This window comes from Haemorhous mexicanus, chromosome 6 (assembly GCF_027477595.1).
Source record: "Haemorhous mexicanus isolate bHaeMex1 chromosome 6, bHaeMex1.pri, whole genome shotgun sequence".
Taxonomy (NCBI): Eukaryota; Metazoa; Chordata; class Aves; order Passeriformes; family Fringillidae; genus Haemorhous; species Haemorhous mexicanus.
The window spans coordinates 48,358,621-48,371,948 of record NC_082346.1 but is presented as its reverse complement, the minus strand read 5'-3'; the positions used below and the strand labels follow the sequence as shown (position 1 = coordinate 48,371,948).

The 13,328-nt window shown below is 36.2% G+C and overlaps 1 protein-coding gene across 2 annotated transcripts in view; it reads left to right on the top strand.

The window, feature by feature from the left end:
• Positions 1–13,328, top strand: part of EML5 (EMAP like 5) — a 91,652-nt gene that overhangs the window by 10,781 nt on the left and 67,543 nt on the right. For both annotated transcript variants that reach the window (XM_059850116.1, XM_059850117.1), the window contains exons 2-4: positions 8,068–8,227; positions 10,622–10,720; positions 11,287–11,355. In XM_059850116.1, coding sequence (XP_059706099.1) covers positions 8,068–8,227; positions 10,622–10,720; positions 11,287–11,355 — 328 coding nt within the window. The remainder of the gene's footprint in view (positions 1–8,067; positions 8,228–10,621; positions 10,721–11,286; positions 11,356–13,328) is intronic.

The following is a 13,328-nucleotide window of genomic DNA, read 5'->3' as shown; positions in this document are numbered from 1 at the left end:
TCTATGAAAGCCCTGGGTATTCAGATATTACTTCAGAAAATACAGTGAACAATCCTTCCAACCATTTTTCAGAGGTTTCTAATTTCATTTCACTGCTTGATCTTCCAAGCTTTTTCAGAGGAATTCCTTTGTAGTGCCTATTGCTTTGGGCTGCAGACAGGATGGATCAAGACTCATAACTGTATGCAAAGGTCAGTTTGATTACTTTGCTTTAAAAGAACATGTCACTTAAGCAAAAAACCCCAAAAGTTCCAAAAAACACCCCAAAACCCATCCCAAAACTGAATCTTCTAGTCCAACAGCAGCATCCAGCTTGTAATTGCTCAAATATTCATGGGGTCATCTTTGATAAGATGACCCCATGAATATTTGGGGTCCCCATGAATATTTGGGATCCCATGAATATTTGGGACCCCATGAATATTTGGGGTCCCTTTTCCCTTTTTTGGGATTTGAATTTAAGAATTGGAAGAAATGTGTCCAGAGAGTGAGTGGCATAACTGAAGAGAATAATGTCGGTGTGAACAAAATGATCAGCTCTAGAGTACCTGCAGTAGTGCTTCCACTGATGGTTTAGCCACCTTGGTGACAGGTTACATTTAGGGAAATATTCCATTTGCCTTTTACAGTGTTGACTGTAGAAACTATTACACCTTAAACTTTCTTTGGCTTCATATGAAGTACATTGGTAAGATATTTGGCATGAAATTAAATGTAAATAAAATGCTTGATTCAGGGGAAAAATTCAAGTGAAAGAAAAGAAACTAAACTGAGGCAAAGGACCAGACCTAATAATAAAGAAAATGTTTCCAAGCTGAAAATTACATTTAGAAATTGCTCATAGTTACATTAAAGTCATTGTGTTCTCACAATGTTCATACATTTCACTCCTGATTACTTAATGTATTTTTTACTTTACCCCAACTGAGAATGAAATTTGTAGATATGACATATTTTTATGACAATGTTCTAAAAGAGTGTTTTACTACTTTGATTCTTTCTATTTATGTGGTACATTTCTTGTGACTAAATCTAGTTGGATATTTTAAAAATAACAGTGACCATTCAATTTTCTGAACCATAGGGTAACTTATTTCAAGAGCAAAGCTCCTGTAATTGTCAGACTGTGATAAAGATGCATGCAAATATTATATATACATGCCACTGGGGGAAAAAACCCCAAAATGTATTTAAATGTAAAATTCACTTTAAAGAAACTATGCATTTTAGTTGTGGTGGTGAGATGACTCCATTTTATCAAGACAGCTTGCATGCAGAATGAGTGGATTAATTCTATGTTTTGGTTAGCTGACAGCAGTATAAACCTTCTCCTGACTTTTAGAACTATGCTAATCCCTGTTGCCTGCTTATAATCCCTCTACAAGAGCAAGCAAGGTGAATGATGCTTTAGCTTAGATCAAGACAAGGCATCTGACAGCATTTGGAAATTGCCTGAACATTTTTTGTGGTGTGTGTGACATTTTAAGTGAAAAAGCCCTCTGGACTACTTGGGGAAATAAAAGAAATATTTGAAGGACTGGTAAATGTTTTGTTTGGGTTCTATTTTTAGATCAAGGTTGCATGTTAGATGATATTTGTGTTTTTTAGTTACAGGTTCCTCTTTTGCTTGCTGTTTTTTCAATTGCTGTTTCTTCTGCCATATAAATTAATACCACAAAAATAAATAGTCTTTAAAAAATTATTCAGTGATAATTTATAAATAATCATGATTTTGTCTTTTGCAGGTTACATCTGTTTATGAGTATTACATTATGTTACATTCCTCATTAGGATTAGTCAATGGATCAGTATTCTTGAGCAACTTTCAAGCAGAAGATTTGTATTTTCTTGAAAGTGTTACACATGAATGCTCTTTATCCATCTTCTCCTTTTTATTGGTTTTCAGTAATTAGGTTTGTGAGCCTACATGGGTGACATCTTTCATTGCCTACCAACTACACGTTGACTTCTGAGTCCCTTTAATAGTCTCTAGATTTCCTGTGCTTCTTTCCTGTTTTATTTCTGGTTCTGGTACCTGTGGGGGTTTTGTTTGTTTTAGGAGATGGTCTTTGGTGTAAATACTTTTGTGGCCTCTATAGCATATTTATAGTTTTTTTCTAAACAAGAGTTCAGATGTTGTCCCAATTTTAAGTGGTATCCTGGTTCCTTTCACTTTTCTGGTGCCAAGTTAGATGCACCCAGAAGAAGTTAGATGGTCAATTTGTGATGAGTGTTAGAGATATCCTTGACTTTTTTCTGTAGGAAAACACCTCTGTCAAACACCTGCAGAACACCTGTAGGCCTGATACACCAGATTTCTTCAGGAGTTCTTGAGAATATCTGCAGTGTCCAGGGCTGGCAAGATATTTCTGCTGTAAAGCTTCTTTGGTTGGTAAGGAAGTACAGCCAGTTGAAGCACAGAATGAATGTTGTGCTTATCTCAGCTTTTTTCAGTAGCAGCTCTGCCACTGCCTTCTTCCCACCAGTCCTTACATTAAGCCAGATGAAAAGAAGGGGAGTATCTTTATCGTCAATCAGTTTTCTAGAGATGGTGACTTACCAGAAAGCTGAAGCCAATCCCTTTCTCAGCAGTGGAGGATATGACAATGGAAGACAAAAATGGACATCTTCATATAGGAGCATATAGTTCACAGAATATTTTAATCAGTTCTCACATTTGATGATTTGGGAACTTTGCCTCAATGTTGCTTTAGTCACTCTCTGACTTTTTCCTTCTCTTTGAAGTAAATCTGGCTTTTTATTTTTGCCCCCTCCTTGGAATTCAGGAACAAATAGAAGCCCAAAGCAATCTTTAGGAGTCTCTGGGTGTTTATAAATGTTTCTTGTTAATCTAAAACCATTCAGATCCAAAAGAAGAAAATATGGATTGTAGTGAGATAAACTGCAGCTGGGAATGACCAACATACAGTTTGAGTTCACTGTCCCTGTCTCCACTTCAGCCTCTCTTACTTTGAAGTTGGATGCTTGTGCAATTTAAGGAAGCTTCAGAAAGCTCTATTTGACATTATTGGCTCTGGGGCAGTAACTACATGGAAGGCTGGTAGTGGTGCTCCATGATGAGCACTGCTTTGTTCTGTCTATGGAAAATAAGTGTGCTCTGACTTGATCTGTTTAAACTTGGATGAGAGATGTTTGCTGATTGCAGCTCTTTCTGCTTTAAGATCTTAAATAGTATGACAGAAATGGTTTGTAGCTTCCCCTGTTATTCTTTCTGGAAAATGTGGATAAATTGCAGCAAATAAGAAAATATTCTTGAGTTTGTGTAAAATGTCTGTAAACATACCATGAAAATATTTTGCTTTATTTAAGCATAGAAACAATTTCACACTTGAAATTAGCTCTTAATTAATAGATGTCTGAGATGCTGTTATTTTACTGCAGTATTCTTTTGTGCATTTTTACTGGTGCCCTAGTTTTATGAAGCTCAGGAGTAGTCACATGAATATATTCTTGGATTTTCATCCAATATTGTTGCTAAGGAAACATCATCTTTAATACTGTATCCTTGTCTGCAGCTTGTCTGTATTAATCAATGCCTGCTAATGCTCAGCACAAACCAAGGAAAGATGGAAAAGAATCTTAATTTCTTTTATTATCAAGTAATTTATTATTGACTATTCTCCTTCAGGATCCCCTGGTGCTTCAAGCCTCACACAAATTGGAGGGTCTTGTCCATGTCTCTAGTCTCATTCCATGCAAACACAACATGGACAGGTTTTATTTTTTTTCATTGGCTGCCATTAGTATTTAATATAATAATCTAATATTGGTCTTGTACAGTGCATGGGTTGAGGAATGTTGGGGAATGCTTATATATTGCTCTGAAAGGGAGAAGGAACCTTTCCTGAATGCATTAAAAAGAGGAGCTTGAATGCACTAAAGTGAGAAACACATGCCTTTTCAGTAGGCTGTTAAAACTCTACTACTGCTTTTCAGCCCAGTTTGAGTGTCTGGCTAGGGAAAGACCTGTCACTCAGACATAGTGGTGGAAACCTCAGTTCACTACAAGTCCAGCTATTTGGTTTGTTGCAATAGTTACAGACAAGTTTTTTTAATTTTCTATTTCTGAACTCTTCTGAGAAGTGCCAAGTTCTAGAGTCAATTTAAAAATTCATTTGACTTAGCACTTTGTTAGCTCAATACCTGCTTTTTTTCATTATAAAGTTTGCCTTTTGGACATGTTCTTACATATGTTACATGTTGCTACATTAGATCTAACATCTGTTATGGAAGAGCCCAGGTCAGAAAGGCCAGAGGCAGACAAGAAGGCCTGAGGAACTTCTCATTAGGAATATCTGTTTCCTTTTCTGGACAAGCAGCAGCAGCATCTCATTCATCAGCTTAGTCATCCTTCAAGGACAAGGAAAGAAATCAAGCTCCAGTTTACAGTCTAGCAGTGTGGGCTAGCACAGTTCCAGCAGTCCAACCTGGTTAGGTCATACCAGCTCTCATCACCAGGATAGTAAAGGGAATTCTCTCCTTCTGAGTGCTGTAAAGGGAATATTTGTCCTTTTCTTCTGAGTGCAGAGCTTCTCATGCCACTGAGCAACCTCTCTCTCCCTAAGAAAAAAAATGCAAGAGAAAATTTGTGAGGGAAAGGACCTAAGCCCACAAGTCCCACACTAAGAGATTTGAAAGCTGCCTTTAGAGCTGAACCATACTCATACTTTCCTGCCTGATCTCAGGAACTGAGTGGGTGAATGGCAAGCAGCTATTGCAGATACCATCCCAATAGTTGTATGATTTTGACACCTCAGTGGAGGTGTGTTGAAGGTCATACCCAGAGTATCCAAAGAGAGCTTGAACTCATTGTTTGATCCTGTTAGCTGCATCACACCACAGGTTCCTATGGTCTGTGTATGGAAAGTATTTATTGTTATTTATTTCTGGGCACCCGTTCCAGTTAAGCTCTTTCTGTCTGCATAGGAAGCTATTTAAAGTGTTTTGTTCAGGACTGTTCTAGCAGTGAGCGTTCTCAAGTATGAGACTTGTATTGATGCTTCTACTCTAGAGCTTAGATCAAGATACTGAGTTTTTGTATTGATTGCTGTGCTTATAGGGATTGCTTGATCACTCACAGTCCAATGAAAGAACTGAAAAGAGTCATCATATTGTGTAAAATTGGAATCTAATCCTTGACTTTTCACGAGGACCCAAAATTTTCAAATCCGTAATTCTGCATGGTTCCCCTTGGGATTAATACTAGCCAAGACTTGATTATTAAGGAAAAACATTGTCTTATCATTCATGTCTCATATCAAAATAATGTAAATATGTGTAGTAGTTACTTTGGTTAGTGTTGGTAACAGAAATAGTAGTCCCTTGACTTTTTCCATGTTTCTCTTTTTAATCTGCTTTGATAGCCTGTGAGATGGAATACCTACAGGTAATACTTTAATTTGTCCTTCACTCCTTGGTCTCTAAGAAAAGATGTGGAAAGGTATTTTTAAATAGGTGTTTCTTCAGCCACTGCTAACAGCTTTGCTAAATAGTTTCCCTGAAGCTCACCATATTTGCATTTTTTAAGGAGCTTCTGTCTTAAAATATTTGTTATACATTTATTTTCTTCTTCTTTCAATGAATGTCTAGAAAAGTTATTAGCAGTTTACTATATCCCTTATCAAGGCAGAATTTGAGTTCAGTTGTTTAAGCCAGTATTTTGTATTGTGATGTAGAAAGAACTAATACTGTGATTCTGCTGCTATTAGTTGTTATGTGCCATTTATTAATTACAAATAGAGGAAATCTTCTCTAAATTCACCTAATATTCTTTGAATGAAATTAGTTGGAATGCTTGGGCTGAGGACAACGTTCTCCTTTCCCTTGACAGGGCCTTTAGTGTTGTCCCTTCCATCTCTGGTGTCTTGTTCCTCTAAAGACTCTGAGCTTCAGTTAAAAATATACAGAACTAATTTTTGCTTGCTATAAATTGTTCTGTCAGGTGTGGTGTGGGGGTGCTTTTGCATGTATGTGTGTCCATAAACATACAGTGAGTGTTTTGTTGTACTTGTGGTGTGGTTTTTGCTTGTCTAAAAATGCATCTTATAGCACAGATCAGGACAGGATTGAAGAGGTGGGTGAACTGCTGGGTTTTTCCTATTTTCCTCTTAGTTTCTGCCTCTTTTGTCTTGCTTATTCTTTTCACTTCCTTTTCCAAATTTCTTTATTGTCCATTTGGTCTAATTCCTCCCTTTCTGTGGTGTCATTCTAAAAAAATAGATCATTTTGGATGCAGCATTTTCTCTCCCTCCAGATGCTTTTCCTTTGTCCTGTGAGTACACCATCTGCCTTTGTGTGCTCTGGGAGATGTGCAGGTGTTAGTCAGGATTAGGTGGCAGAACTGAATTGAAATGTGGTTAAGTTTTGCTGCCAGCTCCTTTCTGCAATGTTTTTTAGTTGTGAAGTTGCTCTGTCAAATAAATGAGAAGGGAAGAACTAAATAAACAACTCTAGAAGTGCTGTGAAGCAAAGTGGGGAACTATTGGTTACTTTTTCCTGGTGCTGAGGGTAACAGGGAGCAGCCAAGAGCAGAAAGTCCCATAGCAAAATGGAAAGGTTCAGGGCTTTTTACCTTTTCACCCTTGAAGTTAGGAATTCTGCTCAGTTTTGCATGTGGATTTCATCAAGCAATATCAACAAACTGAAGTGCTATTTTAAAACAGAAAAATATGGAAGTGTATTGTGTACTGTATTTAACTTCATAAAATATTAAGTGTCTTCTAATGTGGTTTCCTCTTGCTCTTTCTCTATATAGAAAATGCGTACATCTTTTGAATCAGAAGATTTTTCTGGTAATTTCCTGGTTAGCTTTAACCTTGCTGTTTTTGTTTATATTTATAGATTTCCCTGTCTCCACCCTTTGAACTTTACTCATCAAGACCTGTGTTCAAGTTAAAGGTCATCTTACCTTTGCAAAGTGCTCAACCTTTCTCCCTCTCAAATAATTTTAGAGAAGATAAATATACTTACTGTCTGTTGTTAGTGATTCTGTCCACCAGTCTCTCAAGATCATTCATTACCCTGGCATTTATCAGGCTAGGAAATATTTTAGCCAAATTAAACAGCCAGCTTTGGAAATCATGTCTTCCTGACTTCTGTGTGGTATTTCTACATCATTCTGGACTGCTGTACCTACTATATGTGGAGTGTGATTAAGTAGTTTGTCTGGGTTTCTGTTAGAATATATTCTTACTTTTCTGTTTTATGAAATCTGAGTCCTCAGACCCCATGTTCTCCCATACAGCTTGCTGGGATAAACAAAACAAATATCTTGCTGACTAGGATGTTTTCTAGCTTGGTCCCAGATTTAGCAAAACAGTGCTGATGAACCTCAAGTGCACTCTGAAAGACTGAAATACAAGCTATAATAAAATTCTGTACAGTACTAGAAATGTGGAGGGTTAATAATTATTCAAACCCAGCTATTCCTGATTGTTCTATATTAAAATGAAGACATTTAAGATAATCTTAATTGCTCTGAAGTTCAGTCACCTGAAGTGCAGTCATTGCCTCTAGTCCAAGCTAGTCGTGCTTTGGGTGTCTGTGCAATCAGCAGAGAGACAGCTCCAGAAAGCTGTCCTCCCATAAAAAGGACAACAAATGCTGTGTGGAATAAAGAACTTCTGGAGATGTGCATCTCTCTGCGTTGATGATTGATGTGTAGATAGTTAAACACCAACTTCTGTTTTCCATTGTTTGTGGTTTTGAGTTTTAAGAAATACAAAGAAAGGAAAAGAGGTATTTCTCTCAGTGCATGAAAATCTGGCCAAATGTAGTAAACACTTTTGGAACAGAGGATTATTGACTATTTTACAGTTGATTTAAATGTAGAAGGCTTTTGAAGGCTAAATTCAAGAAAGATGTTGGGATGTACTATATTTAGAATTTCACAGCTACTGTGGAATCTGTGATACAAAATGACTTTTTATTATCTAGTATAGGAAAATATTGTAAAAGAATTTTTAAGGAAAAAAAATAATGCAACTAACTGGGCAAATAGCAAAGTTTCATGCAGAAATATTTTATATCCTTTCTTTCTTTTGGCAGCCTTGCTTTGCACCCCGAACGTGTGTTGGTGGCAACAGGTCAAGTTGGGAAGGAGCCATACATCTGTGTGTGGGATTCATACACTGTGCAAACTGTATCTGTCCTGAAAGACATTCACACACATGGCATAGCTTGCTTGGCCTTTGATTTAGATGGTCAGGTATGTAATTAATATTCTTTTTTCAAACACTCGATTAAATTGTTTATCTATTAGAAATCTTGTCACATAGTTTTTCTTTAAAAAAGGCAGTTTATTGTCTCAGGTTCTATCTGCTTATCCTCAAGTTGAGGAAGATCAAGTTGCATTTTAATGAATGCCAAATATTTAGATTTGGCAAGAAAATGATAACTTCAAAAGCTTTTTGAATGGAGATGAGGTGGTAGGGAGGTTCTCGTGGTCTTGAGCCACAGTTCAGAGTTAGACCAAATGACTGGAGACAGTGGACTTCCCCTGTGCAGGGGCATGTCTTGTGCCCTGAGTGTGGTAGTCCTGTTGTGTTACTCACCTTGTACTCCTTCAGGCAGTATCCCCTTCTCTGCCATGGATTTTGCATGCACTGGTGCCTCCCCATGTTTTGATTGTTTGTTCAGACTCATGTATCCCATATCTCAAAGTCAAGAAAAAGGTTTCATTGGATTATAATTTTGTTGCTTTTGAACATTTTCTGAGTAGTAAATTGGTTCTCAGAGCTTCTACCTATGAGGGAGATTGTTTTACCAGACACTAGCTCCTCTGAGTAAAGAGGCTTTCTTGACTGATGTATTGGAAATGGAAAATGTAATGGTTATATTTACATGTTAGGTAGCAGCTGAAAAGGTATTAGCTGAGAAAATCCTTTCTGGAGATGTGCTTTCCTGGTCTGTGAAACACTTCTTTCCTTCCCACTCAGCCTTGCAATGTGATACTCAGATTTGGCTGTACCCTCAGCTCCTTTTGCTTGCTAAAATGGTCAATGTCTGTTAGTTACTGCTGTTTCCTCAGTGAGGATGTATTGTAGAGACCATTAGGAGAATATCAAATGGAGCTGTGTTGAACACAAGAGGAAAGCCTACCTGTAGCTTGTTTCTGTTAAAACATGTAATTGTTGTAGAAAAGTTCTGAGCCTGTTGAAATGACCTCTCACTGTTTGGGCAGTCAGCTTCTTTCTAGAACATAAATTCTACTTCACAGCAATCTTTTCTCTTCATTGGTCTTGTTGTGTAAACTTGTGTCACACCCTCACGTGAATGGTCTTCATAATTTAAGGTTAAGATACATCAAATTAGGATTGAAATACCCTGATTTTTCAAAGATGGAATAGAAAGGTTAGGTTTTGTAGTATTATTAAATAGGACGCATGGATAGAAATTTTATTTAACTTGTTTATTTTTCTTCTCATAATCCTAGAGTTTTTCAGACAGTAAAGGAATTGTGTTATTTGAAATAGGTTTCTGTCTTTGGGGAAAAAGATTATGATTCAAGTTTGGAGTTTGTTTTTGCTTTTATAAACTCACTTAAATAATCTATGTAGAAATTGAAGCTAAATTTATATTAGTGTTTGTAAGTTCTAACTGCTGAAGAGTGAAAAAAGCTTTGCCCAAAAGATTTGAAAAAATTTCATTTATCAACATAAAGATGGCACAATTTATGCAAAAATGGAACAAAAATACTCATTTTCTTTAAAAATTAAGCCAAATCACTCAGCTTTTTTTTTTTTTAATAATTCAATCCTGTTAGTCTTTCTATTGAGAATTTCTATAGGAAAAATAGCATTTTGATTGGTTAACAGATACAATATGAGTGGCTGATTTAGTCAAACATTTGTGTCAAGAAATCTGAGCAAGGTGTCTTCACAGTCAAGACAAGACAGGCTACAAAGCACAGGAAGATCTCGAAATTTTATTTTTCTTGATTTTTTGGAATAATCTTTTTATCCATCCTAGTTTTACAGTGTAAATGGCTTCAAGCTCTTTCTGAATAATAAAGACTTCATAAAATTATGTTTAGGGCCTTTTTAATTCTGGTTTGAGAAATGAGTAAATATTTCTTTCCAAATCCTATGTGTCTTGAAGAATCAAGCAAAAGACTTTTGAAGCATTTAATTGTTTTTGATCTTTTGTTTGTTTTCAAGGAGATTGAAGAAAATATTTTTTCTTTGTGTCTCTTGAACTTAGAAAATAAATCCTAAATTCTGCAAGTTACATGTAATTAAAGGTAAACACATACAGTTTCATTAAGTTCAGTGATTATTCCTTTTTTGCAAATGTCTCCTGACCACAGCTTGCCATGTGTGCTATATAAAACTATATATATATATATATATATTAAACTTTATAAATCAGAAATATGTTGTTATCTAAGAAGATCTTTATGGTCATGATGTTGTACCTGAAAAGGTCCATCTATGTAAGCTTTGGTGTAAGATACAGCCTATGTTTTCTTCTATATCAAAATAGAGCTATTGCTTCTATCTCAAATATGTTACACATTTTTTTGATACTCATTCAAAATAATGACTTTAGATTTCATTAATATACTGAGTTATTTTTATTTGTTTAATTTGGACACTTTTAGCGTTTGGTCTCGGTTGGTTTGGATTCGAAAAACACAGTTTGTGTATGGGACTGGAGAAAAGGAAAATTGTTATCAATGGCTCCTGGCCATACAGACAGAGTAAGTACAACTAAATAGTCTGAGCATCAGAGTCATTTTAGTTTGTTAAACCATGTCTGTATATATGTACTAGACCTGTGTCTGAAAAAAACCCACTTGGTTTTAGAAACTGAATTTGCCTGAAGTTTGATATGCATAAAGACCTGAAGACATTTAAGATGTGTGCATTTATTTCTAGAATAAAATGTGTAACTCAATATTTATTTGTATATGGTTTGTTGGGACTGAAAACATGTAGGAGAAGTGCATAATTAATGCACTTCTTAGACCCTAATCCCCATATGGGAAATCAAAATGCAAATAATTGCCTAAATTTTTCTAGTCTGTAAATGAACCTTAATGTTGTTTTATCATATGTTTTAATTACTCTAGGGGGAAAAAAAGGCAGAACTATATTGGGTATATATTTAAATTCCAGTGTGGAATGAGAGGATAAAAATTTTTTTCCAATAGATCCATTTAAAGCATTTCAGACTCCCTGTTAATTTGCTAGAAGTTTTTACTGCTTTAACTGTCATGTGCTAGAAAGGCTGTCTCTGCTAACATCCTTTGGGTTTTTTGTGCAGATATTTGATATTTCTTGGGATTTATACCAGCCAAACAAGCTCGTCAGCTGTGGTGTAAAACACATCAAGGTAATGAAATAACTCTTCATTTATAAAATATTTAAGCTGCAATAATGTATGCTCTATAAAATGCATAAAAATAGAATCTAAAAGGAATATAGAATGATAATATGGAATGTCTTGTGTAAGAACAATATTAGTTCTTAGAATCACACCTGACTACACTAGATACGTTAAAAGATCTGTACAGTGAAAAACAGACCCTCTCTGCTCCAAGACTTCATGCCCTGACAGAAGTAATGTGGTAGGAATGAAACAGTTGTCAGTAGCATTGTGTGTAATGACTGTAATATAATTTAAAATTTAGGTTCTCTAAAACACTCTGTTTGAAATTCAGAGTGGTATAAGACAGGATATACACTTTTAAAGTGACTCTAGATACTCAAGTTTCTGAATCTTGGACAATGAATGAATGAATTGCTGCACTACAGAGGTGAAATGAATTGAAAAACCATTTCTTGCCATTTAGAGAGGGTATGATGAGACAGTGGAAGAGAAAGGAAGAGAAGCAGCATTTTTTTCCTTTTAATTATTTTCCCCGCTTGTGTTCATACCTTTGTAATTTGGAGCATTCTGTACCTGTTACAGGATTCATAATTTGGACAATTCATGTATTTTTCAAGCATGCTCTATTTGATCCATGTAGCAAATTCTGTGCAGAAAGAACTTTTTTTTCAGGTGTAACTTTGTCAGCAGGATTATCAATGATTAGGAACTGTGTTTCACATCAGTCAAACCTCACTGTCTTCTCCCATGCACGGTTTTCTGTGTTACCACATCACAGCAGTAGATGGCAGCTTGAAAGTTCTGTATTACTGTTTTGTGGAGGTTCCCATGGTGGGGAAAATATGTTGCTTTTTATACAATGAACTAGTAGAGTAATATGTGCTAATGGCCTATAGGAAAAAGTCTTAAATCTCTTGGCTAGATTGCATGTCTGATTTGGCATGCAAGTGTTTAGCATGTCAATGACAGAATTCCATGAATTTGTTTAATAATGATCTTTTTTTTCTACTTCTCTAAGAGGACCTTTATGCCAATAGTAAGCTAATATTTGCCAGCAGTGATTTTGTATATTTAAGATGGCTTTATGATGTCAAAACACATCTATTTAGATAAGCAAAAGTTTGAGCAACTTTTAAAGCTCTACAAAGCCTTTCTAAATAGAAGCATTATTTTAAAAATAACTGCTGTTTCCTCTGGGAAACCAGCATGGAAAATCAGAATTCTAAGAGGTATTTAGGCGTTTGGATCAGGCAAGAGATTGTTGTTGATGTGTGTGGTTTTTTTAAACCACACCTTCTTGTTCTTTCAGATATCAAGAATTACTTTCATGTTCTTAATACTATTGTATTTTTCTCAGATGATATTTTATGCAAATTTTAATAGTACTTAATCAAGTTATGTAGATAATTCCATGTGAACTGATATTGAGGAATTTTCTTAGATACATCACCCACTTTCACATTGCAGCTAGGTGTTTAATTTATGCAGTGACTGTGTAGTTGCTTCTCAAGCAACAACGGGGTCTATGTCTTGAAATCGGTTCTTTAGTTCAAAAAACATACTGTCATATAAATTAAAACCTACGTAGGGGGTTTCACCCCAGCCAGCAGCTAAGCCTCAAGCAGGTGCTCCCTTACTGCACCACTAGCAGGACTAGGGAGAGAATTGAAGGGTAAAAGCTGGAAAGCTCATGGGTTGAGGTAAGGACAGTTTAATAGAGAAAGCAAAACCTGCACATGCCAGCAAATACTCCCCCTCAAATACTCCCCCCACTTCTTCCCCTCACTTTGCTCTGAGCATGATGCCATTTGATCTGGAACAAGCCTTTGGTCAGTTGGGGTCACCTGTCCCAGCCGTGTCTCTTCCCAACCTCCCATGCACCCCCAGCTCCTCACCAGTGTTGCAGTAGGTAAGCAGAAGAGCCCCTGGCTGTGCAAGCCCTGCTCAGCAGTAACAAAACCATCTCTGTATTATCA